The sequence below is a fragment of the Dromaius novaehollandiae genome, chromosome 16 (genome assembly GCF_036370855.1).
Source record: "Dromaius novaehollandiae isolate bDroNov1 chromosome 16, bDroNov1.hap1, whole genome shotgun sequence".
NCBI lineage: Eukaryota > Metazoa > Chordata > Aves > Casuariiformes > Dromaiidae > Dromaius > Dromaius novaehollandiae.
In genome coordinates, this window is record NC_088113.1 from 15,294,006 (window position 1) to 15,304,747 (window position 10,742).

A 10,742-nucleotide genomic window follows, 5' to 3' on the forward strand; every position below is an offset into this window, starting at 1 on the left:
AGGGAAGGCTTCATTTTTGTGAGAGCAGCAGAAGTTTCCAAAACACCTGGAGAAGCAGCCTGACAACAGCCAAGCCTACGGGAATTTAAACACACTGAACTTCTCCGCATTTTAATATTTACTGCACGCCGCTCGTGCCGCTGCCGCTGGGGCCTGGCTCAAAGCTGGCTGGCCGGCCGGGCGGCCGCCCTCATGCCGCGGAGCGTCGCCCCGACAGCCCCGCCGCTCCCGGAGGGGCCGCACACCCTCCGCGCGGCCCCGCCCCGCCGCCCCACGGCGCAGGCGCCGCCACCGCCACCACCCTGCGCCTGCGCAGAGCGGCGCGGCCTGCCCTGCCCTGCTGTGCCCCGTGCCGCCGCCGCCCCCCGCCTTGGCCGCTGGGCCGTGTCGCTGACCGCCGCGAGCCGCAGCGGGCCCGCTGCTCGGGTGAGTGAGGGCCGGCGCCCGGCCTGCCCCTACTCCCCGCCCCGCCCTGCCTGCGCTGCCCCAGCGGCCGGCGGGCGCCCCGGCCCGGCTCCAGCGGCCGCCGCCCCCCGCGCGGCCGCCCTCGGCCCGGCCCCGTCACGGGCTTCTACCGGCGTCGCCGCGGGACCCCTCGGAATGGCGGTTGCGGGCGGCGGCGGCGGCGCGGGGCTGCGGCCCGGGGGCGGCGGGGGTCTCCGGGCGGGGGTCCCGGCGCCGCCGCTGCTCCGCGCAGCCGGGCAGGGGCCGAGGCGGGTTTCGGGGGTTTTGGGTCCCGGCGGGTGGCCGCGGGTGGCGGGTCCCGGGGGCAGGGGCTGCCCCGCGAGGCACCAGCGGTGAGGCCACGGGGGGAAGCGTGGCCTTGGGGCTCGACGGCCGCGCTGGGCAGAGGGGCGACCCGCCTGTGGTGGGGCGCTGGGCGGCTCCGCTGCCGGGGGCCTAGCGGGGCTCAGGAGGCCTCTCTCGCTTTTCCAGAGCAAAGATGAGTCTGTTCGGCTCCACCTCGGGATTTGGTACTGGAGGTACCAGCATGTTTGGCAGCACAACTGCGGATAACCATAACCCCATGAAGGTAGGTGTGTTAACTCTTCTGAGAACCACCATTCTCTCTGCTGTGTTTTAATGTGTTCTAACAGCCCTACATCCTAATTTGCCGCCTAGACGTGATAGGGTCATAACAGCACAGTTTTTAAATGTGGCTAATTTTATTTCATCTTCTAATCTTTATAGGATATCGAAGTGACATCTCCACCTGATGACAGCATATCTTGTTTAGCTTTTAGTCCACCAACATTGCCTGGTAACTTCCTCATTGCAGGATCATGGGCAAATGATGTAAGTACTCTTGATCAGACCTGCAGAAGGATCAAGTGGAAGTGTTGGTGCCTAAACTGCAAAATGTGATCCTAAAAACTTGTGCCAGGACACCTGTAAATCTTTCTCTTTGCAGGATTGCAAAATTTGTTTTTTAGCGCCTAGGCACTGAGAAGTTTGACATGACTGAGCTGCTTTTGCTAAGAAGTTTGGTTGCAATCTTCATATTAGTCATTTCTCTGCTGTGTTTCCTAAGCTCCTGCTCAGAGATATAGTGAATAGTTTTCCTATTAGATTTTTATTACTTAGACTTTTTTTTTCTACTGGTCTGTGCTTTAGTTTCATTTTCTAAGAGGATTAGGCTAACACAGTTACGCATGTGGTTTCCAGTGGAGGAACCACAAAGGCACTGGTGAGTTTTAGCTAATTTGACAGCATAGTCTCAAAAGGATTAATGTCCACCAACCTTATTGAAATTTCTGTTTGGATAGAAGCGTGAGATCCCAATCGATACAAACAGGGAGGGGAAGACTGGAATTTAAGCTCAACAGGTAACTGTTCTGTTTGGTCTGTTGGCTGGAGGCCTGAACATATACCGCTGAGATGCGTACAGGAGGCAGCTTCTTCCTAGCTGACAGTTAAGGATTCTGCAGGAGAGCACTGGGGAGTGTTACATGATCATAAAGTGCTTTTGAGGGAGAGTTGAAATAGTTCTTGGCTTGAGGATGTATGGATGAAGGGAACACTGAGGAAATAAGATTTCATTAGTTTTGTAGAAAATGTTTGATGTTTAGAATCATTTGATTCATTAGATTAAGTAAGGTTAGGATCTTCAAGGAGGGAAATCTCTTGAGTTTTTCATATTAATATGTTAACATCTGTGTTTGTGTCTCCTGTTGCAGGTTCGCTGCTGGGAAGTTCAAGATAATGGACAGACAATTCCAAAGGCTCAGCAGATGCACACAGGTCCTGTACTGGATGGGTGCTGGAGTGATGTACGTTCTCATTTAAAAAGAAATAAATTCTTTTCATCCAAAAACCTAAACAAAACAGCATGTGGTTTCTATTCACACCACAGTGCCAAATGTAGATGCATCCCATGATTACTTTATAGGCTTGTTATTGTAACTCTGTGCTAAGGAGGCCATAAAAGAATAGACTACCATGGCCAGATAGGGAAGGTGAAAGTCTGTTTAAAAGTAAGAATGTATTTAAAGCTAGGTAAGAGCTAGTACAGTTTTCTCTTTTGGTTTTAAAGTAAGCTTAGGAAAGACCTTGAACTGAGGACCTTGAATCTAAAACAGTACTGTATTTTAAGCTGAGTTTCCATTGTTCGTGTTTTGCACTATATGATGTTTTTTTCCTAAGATTTTGCCAAACCTCTGTGCTTCTGCAGAAATGTCTTTACAGCAGCCGTGTACGTTCTCTGAAATTACCTAGTCATGATTTGACTAGTAAAATGTTTCAGGGCTGTTATCAGTACTAAATGTTTGCATAATATTTCAAAGTACAAGAAAAAAAGGGCACTGGCAAAATTAACTACTATGTCTTTTTTTTTTTTTTCCTCCCTCCTTTTAAAAAATTTCCTAACTAAAATGAGTGTTTTTCAGTGTATTTAAACAAATAATCCTTGTGTATTCACACCTTACCTTTGGGATAGAATTTGGGTTTGTTATTGGTAGATAAGTATAAGGAAACGGTAATGGGCAAGTATATAGAAATGGCTTTTTTTTAGAAGTTTATGGTGACATCACTTAAATGCACAACAATACAGAATTGCAAAGAAATTATCATTTTTATATTTTTCCGTTGTCTCGCAGTCCATGTACAAAACTATCCCTTATTTATTACCTTACTGTTAATATTACTAGAAAAGAACAAGACTTAACAGTCTTTCTAATAAACAGTACATATTAATTAATCTCTTGGACTTTTAATTGTTTTTAGGATGGGAGTAAAGTATTTACAGCTTCCTGTGATAAAACTGCCAAAATGTGGGATCTCAACAGTAATCAGGCTATTCAGATCGCACAGGTAAGCAAACCCCAAATTGTTTAGTGGTTTGGGTTTTTTTCTTTTCTGCTTTTATTAAAGGCTACCTTTATAAGCTAATTAAGGTAATGTGCAGTGCTTCCAAATTAGATGAAGTGTTTGTAGGCTGCCTTTTACACTGTTAGAGATTGAAGTGCACATAAATGAGGAGAACTGCTGTCAAAGTGATATGAATAGCCTATGCAACATTTTCATGTATCTTACTGAGAGAGCTCTTTCCATCGCTGTGGTGATCTTGTGAAATCATTCACTGCATAATAAGTAGTCTTGAGCCTACACTGTTCTTTGTCTTTCTTCTTGTGTTGGGTACCTAATCCCTGCTATTGCTTACCTCCTGCTTTCCTTATAGATTGTTCTAGTCTTCCTTTTTCTGCTTAAACTTTATAGGGGAGAGAAAATTATAAGAAATGGCTGAATTCACTTTCAGAACTATCAGCTTTCTGCTGCAGCAGTAACAGTCAGGAATTATAATTTGCATTCTGATTTTAGAAGTGAATGTTCATAGAACATGTAGTTTTGGTGACTAAAATGAGTTATCAGTTACACAGTTTAAGAAAAGAGTATTTTGATTGCTTTTTCAAGCTTATCTGAGGTGAAAAAAATTCAGATTTTTAAATCTTTAGTTTGAAATCTTATTGGTTTAGTGAACATAAGCCTTTCTTCTGTAGCTGTTCTCAAAAGGAGCTTTTTTCCACCAATTAATATGGTTTGTTATTTCTTAGGAAGTCTTGATTTCTAGCATGATGGATTGCATCTTCATAAACAAATAGAAAACCCTGTTGTTCATGTTTCATATTTCTTCTGTGACCATCTTCCTGTGTAGGGTGACTTGATAGTAATTTTTTGCATCAGGAACCATTTTTTTTCTCTGTGGGTGTTTTTACAATGCTAAACAACACAGTAAGGTCATGATCCACAACTTTTATCCTAACTGCTGTGACTAAAATAATGAATCACCTTTTTGAATGCATAAAATATACATATAAATATGTATAAAAAATACATATAAATAATACATATAAAATACATGTAAATACATATAAAAAATAAAGCATAAGCAAGAAATGTGGACTGTTATTTTAGTAACTGTAGGTGTGTTTGTCCTGTCTTCTCTTCAGCATGATGCTCCTGTTAAGACTATCCATTGGATTAAAGCACCAAATTATAGCTGTGTGATGACAGGAAGCTGGGATAAAACTTTGAAGGTATGATTTTTACTCGAACAGATGGGCACAAAGGGTGCTAATATCTGTGCGTAGAAGTATTTATGCAACGTGGAAATATTTACTAATACAAAAAACAGATTAATGAAGTAGCCTGACGTCAGGCGTTGCAGTACTCTCAGACTCTAGACGAGAGTGAAACAACTTGGTAGTACTCACTTTTTCTTTACTCAAGTAACTTGTATGGTGTATGCTCAATTCCAAGCATAAGTTTGTTCTTTTTTTTTTTTTGTCTCCATCAGTTCTGGGATACTCGTTCACCAACACCTATGATGACATTGCAGCTCCCTGAAAGATGTTACTGTGCTGATGTGGTAAGCCAACAGAAACAGTAAACTAGTGTCGGTTAGATGGGTCGGACTATTAATAAACTCGACAGTCTTTGTTCAAAGCTTCTCTACGTTAGCACTAAATACAGACTGTTAGTATTTGATCTTTGAGTGACCTTCACAATAAAATGTAAACTGATTTTCTTGATCAGGCCTCTAGAGAATAGGTGTTTGCATCATACAAAGCACCCTTAGTATCCCTTTTAATATCACAAAGACTGAATTGATGCTAGGGCTGAGCTATGCTATTTCTGGATCAGAAGATATGTTTATTGCTGAACTTTGTTCTGTCTCTTCTCCCCCTTTCTTCTCTCTCTCCCCCGCTTCCCAAAACAGTCAAATTCCTATAATTTCTTGATGGATTTGTGTGAAATAATAAACAGAATTTTTTGTCATGCTATTAACACAGCTTTCTCTCTTCCAATGTATTTCACAACCTTATCCAGGTTCATCCTATGGCTGCTGTGGCCACTGCAGAAAGGGGTTTGATAGTTTATCAGTTAGAGAATCAGCCTTCTGAATTTAGAAGAATAGAATCTCCTCTTAAACACCAGGTAAATAGTTATATTTATTACAAGTGTATTTATACAGACTGTTGAAGTTTTGGACCTGTCACTTTTTTAGTAAAAACAAATAATGTTTCAAAGACTGTGCTCTTTATCTTGGTATGGCACATGTGCCAGTTTGACTTTCATTATGGTGATATATTAAAATAAAATTCCAGTTCTTGCAACTCTGCCTGTATTTGCTGCCTACAGTGAGACCACATGAATTGAAATGAGTTTCCTGTAATACTCTGAATTTAACAGAAGAGCTTTGAGATTACCCTCTTCCTTCCTCCTTTATCCTCTTTTTTCATTCTATTTACAAATCTATTGTACATGAAATAAAAATAATTTGAGTGGCATTCCTTACAAAAATAAGAGATGACAGAATATTTAAATATTAACCAAGTATAATCATGATGCTGTTGTCATATTAAATGATTTTATTTTGTTGCATGCACAACATTAACATTGAGCTTTGTCATATCCTGCAGACTTGTTGTATGCAGGGGCTTTGCAAGAGTTAAAAAGAGGAAGATAGCCTGCTATTGAGCCTTATTTTAATTCTGGTTTTGTTTCTTCTGGTTGTTTTTAATTTTGCAAATGGTTGTAGTCTGCACGAATAGTGACAATATTATTCCAAGGAGGTGGGATTAATAATATTTCATTAGTATTTGGTATTGTAATGTATTATTGAAGAGAGAGATTTGAGACATCTCCTAAGTTTAGATCATGCAGTATTCATAATGTTCCTAGGTCTTTTCTTCTCTTGAGGTATTAAATATGCGTACTTTATTTTTTCTACTGAAGAAATCTCTATTGCTGATCTTCATAAGGATTTAAAGATGTAAATATTATGGCTGAAATTCTCAAGAGAATTTGACCCATCTCTCAACCTTGTTTGTGTTTCTGCTTTATTATGCATTTGAATATGTGGAGTTTTGTGTCCCTGTGCAAAACAGCCAGCGTTCAGACATCTAGCCCTCAAGCTTTTGTCTAAAATGCTCTTTATCCTTCTCAAATTTAGCATCGCTGTGTTGCTATTTTTAAAGACAAAGTGAACAAACCTACTGGATTTGCCCTTGGAAGTATTGAAGGAAGAGTAGCTATTCATTATATCAACCCTCCAAATCCGTAAGTATTATTATTAAGACATTCTTCATTTATTGCCCACTTTACAATGAAGAAAGTAAAAAGACTTCTTATTTTTCAGCGCAAAAGATAATTTCACTTTTAAATGTCATCGCTCCAATGGAACGAACACATCAGTACCTCAGGATATCTATGCTGTAAGTGTTCAGCACGCATCCCTGGATCATTTATACAGTGCAGTTAGAGGCTGCATATGCTCTGTGTACACCTTTAATGTAAAATTTGCTGTGAATTGTTTGTTCTCCTTGACCTTTTATTCTGCCTAAAGTTATCATGGACTTGTGCTTAAAGAGCAGTCATGTTCATACATTAAGAGGAAAGACAAATTTTGCATTTCTTTTAAAACAAACCTTGGATCAACTATTTATTAAATCTTGGGGAGGAAGAGTACTTACTATGTCTTTTTGTTCCATCACAGTTGTTAACTTTGTTCACATGGAACACATCCTTAATTTATTGTGTAATGGGATTTTGCCATTGAATTCCTAGCTACTACAAAAAAGGATGCTTGTTGCTTTGGGTTTTCGTTTCAAAATTGTATCTGTTAAAACATTAAAAAAAAAAGAGAACCATCTCCAGTTGCAAAAAATCTTCCATATGTATTTGCTCTCTCGATATTCAGTGCATGTGCTGTGAGTGTTCCCATTGCCTGCATATGCGTGGTGTTTTACACAGCATTCCGCGTGATTTTGCAGGTAAATGGGATAGCATTTCATCCTGTCCATGGTACTCTTGCAACAGTAGGATCTGATGGTAGATTCAGCTTTTGGGATAAAGATGCACGAACAAAGCTAAAAACATCAGAACAGCTTGACCAGCCAATATCTGCCTGTTGTTTCAACCATAATGGCAACATATTTGCATATGCTTCCAGTTATGATTGGTCAAAGGTAAGAAAGGTTTATACTTATATTCATACTGGCAACTGACAACAAATAAGACTATCCTTTTCACATGAGGCTTTCAGTGTTCTTTATAAATCCTGGGAGAGTCTTCCTAATTTCATAGGCATGCAAGAAAACTTGAGTGATTATGTTAGACAGCTGTTCAATGAAATGCAACACTGAAGTGTTATGTTCTCTATTTCTTAGTTGCAGTTTGATAAGATTGCTAAATAATGCTCTTTTGCAAATGTAGATAAGCAAAATGTAAACTACATGATTTAAGAAGTTGCTTGCACACATTCTGCTGTGGGGAGTGTCATGGGACAATATGGCAGGCAAACAGGTTCTCACACATCTCTTTGAAAAGTACATCTCTACTCCCCATGCAGATTCCTTTTTTAATTTTAAAGCAGTTGTGAGTATATTGAATCACTGTTTCAGTGCCATATACTAAATTTCTGTTGTCATTCAGGGCAGCTTTCTGATGGCATTCAGGAAAAATAGATATTTTTCCTCCAGAATTGACTCAAAAATAAGTCATCTAGATGAGGATAAAATCACAACATACCGTAGCATGTGGGGGATTGATTCTTCTCAGTATCCTAAAAAGGGGACAGCAAGGTTGAAATGTAATTGATTTTAGTGGAATGGCAACTAGAGTTGTACTTTCCTGGTTTAACTAGTGCTTTTAAATTTGAGGAAGGTGTTACTTGTGTTTTTGGCTGAAATTCATATAGAAATCACACAGATGATCTCCATTACATGGAAAGAGATCAAATTTCATTTACTACGTTGTACTGAGTGTTGTGAATGCTGACCAAAGTAAGATAACTTTGTTAAATACTGGAACAGATGAATTCTTCTGTTCTAAACATGTCTTAAGTAGATTGCGATGATAGGTATGTACCAAACTATCTTTCAGATTGGTAAATTGTAAATGGATATTAAGCAGTAAGTAGTAAAACCGGTAGGTAATAAGTTTCCTTTCTGGAACCATTTCTGTAAAGTAAGGTTGGTAACTTTCAAGTTGTGCGTTGGATTTTAAGTTTTACCAGTGCTTACTTTCCTTGCTTTTGAAACTTGTACTGAATTGGTAATGTGTATGCAAATAGTGTCAATACGTAGAATAGTATATTTGCATCTGCAGTTGAACAGAAGTATTTTTGCAACTGCATTTAGAACTTGAGCCTCATTTTGAAAAGATCTGTTTCATTTAAAACATAGGAAATGCAAAGTGAAATTGAGACAGGTGTTCTAAAGGTTTTGGTTTTTTCTCTGCCTAGAATGACCTTTTTTAAACTCATAATTGAGCTCCTACGTTGCATATGTAAAGTAGAGTTTAGAGATATTTAGTTATTTTTATGGAACATTTTCTGTAGCTTAAAAATGAATAAATACCATTTAAATTTTACTTTATATGTACAGTTCTTATAATTACTTGTTATAGGAAGCTGTTTCTAATCCACTAATGTTGTCCAACAGTATCTGATCTTAAAGACTTGAAGAGTAAACCTTAACAAACAAAACCAATGTAATACGTTTATTTTTACATTTCAAGATAATGTTATTTCTTCTTTGAACAGAGTAAGTTCAGATGATTTTTCTTTTTTAGGGTCATGAATTTTATAATCCTCAGAAGAAAAATTACATTTTTCTGCGGAATGCAGCAGAAGAGTTAAAGCCTAGGAATAAGAAGTAGTGAGTATGAGTCTGACTTGTGTTACTCTACTGTTTTTCTGCCATTCCTGCCCCTACTCCACTGCTCTTCTGCCATTTGTGCCCTATTGCGCCACGATTCAGTCAACTTTGGATCGCTAACATTTAGCAGGAACTGTATAAATTACATTAAATGTATTTTGACTTTCTGGAGAATGTCTTTCAAATTAGATATTCTGATGTGTATAAGAAAGAAAGGCTAATAGTCACGTGACTTACCACTGTCTGTTCCGCAGCAATAATGTAATTGCAGCAACATCTCTAAATCTGGGTTGAGTATTCCCGCTTAGAAGCGCAAGGATTTGTATCTGTGGATTTATTTTACTAGTATTATGTTTAAAAAAAAGTTCATTATAATAGTTGTGGAGAAGTTGCATAAATATTGTATTTTTTGTAAGTACTTGAAGAATTGCAAATAATTCTTCTCAAAGGAGGCTTGGTATTACTTATTATTCAGGGTTTTTGTCATTGGTTTCTAATTTTTAAGATAGAAGTATTGTCTACTGTATGCCAGGAAGAAATGCCTTGCAAATTGTTTTCCCTCATTTTCTAGATGAATTTGGTAGGTATGTAAGTGGCCAATAGCAGTGACAGAACTCAAGATGGAAAAGATGGGCACTGCGCAAATTCCTCTTTCCTTCTTCCTTACGCTCCAGCAGTGCAGGTGAATTTTGAGCCACCACTACTCACGCTTATTCTAGTCCAGAGGAGAAACTGCCATTTGTGCCAAGTGGTATAGTGGTATAGTTCAGTAATGTGAGCAATCCATTAAAGGTTTTGTTTTGATCACCACCAAACCAACATATGCAAAATATTTGTGGCCTAAACTGCTTTAAAACTGACATTTTAAAAATTGGTTCTTTTAAATCTCTCTAACTGTTTTTTGTCCCTTAGCGGGTTTCTGGAGTGAGAATTTTTCATTTTTTGTATTAACTAGAAAATAGTGCTGGTGAGTTTCATCCCAATCAAAAATGCTGTGAAGCAGAGTTAAAACAATGTGGGTCTTTCTGACTTGAATCTACCACTGTTTACTTCTAACTAGCCTGTTGTATACATGCCAAAGTTTTCTTTTTAGAAGTGAATGCTTATTATTCCTGTTAACTATTAAATAATGTTTGATAATGAGTAAATAAAAGGAGGGCAGCATGTATAGAAATACCTGTCATATTGTAAAAATTCTCTGTAAAACTGTATGTTGTAACACTTATTGTTATGGATTCATGCTACATTTCAAATAAAATTTTTACTAAATCCTTTTTTATATTCAGTAGTTCTATTTTAATAACATAGGCAAGGTGTTGTGCTTCACTTCTAAAAGCAGCTTCATGTCCTTTCACTGCAATTCAGATATGTTTTTTAGAAACAAAATACTTTTGCCCCAACTGCATAAGCTGGAAATCTAACTCATTTTCCAGTTGCTGTTTCGTTATGAATCATTCCTGTGGTTTTGCCTCAAAAAATTAAGAGGACTAGTGTTAAGAATAAAAGCCTTTTGTTTCATGAGAATGAATCAAGTTCCTTGCTATCTCAGCAGCCAGACACCTGACAATTTGTCTTTAGTATGAA

General features: G+C 38.9%; 1 protein-coding gene across 2 annotated transcripts; it reads left to right on the forward strand.

The window, feature by feature from the left end:
* The first annotated feature begins 274 nt into the window (after positions 1-274).
* On the forward strand, positions 275-10,437 carry RAE1 (ribonucleic acid export 1). Of its 2 annotated transcripts, XM_064521550.1 has the most exons (13): positions 275-426; positions 937-1,033; positions 1,192-1,296; positions 2,178-2,270; positions 3,223-3,309; positions 4,446-4,532; positions 4,793-4,864; positions 5,326-5,433; positions 6,452-6,558; positions 6,638-6,713; positions 7,272-7,466; positions 9,073-9,158; positions 9,730-10,437. In XM_064521550.1, coding segments are annotated over exons 2-13 (1,107 nt in total). In that variant the 5' UTR covers positions 275-426; positions 937-943; the 3' UTR covers positions 9,731-10,437. The 2 variants fall into 2 exon arrangements, with proteins under 2 accessions (XP_064377620.1, XP_064377619.1); XM_064521549.1 differs by having other exon boundaries at positions 9,073-10,437.
* The last annotated feature ends 305 nt before the right edge of the window (positions 10,438-10,742 follow it).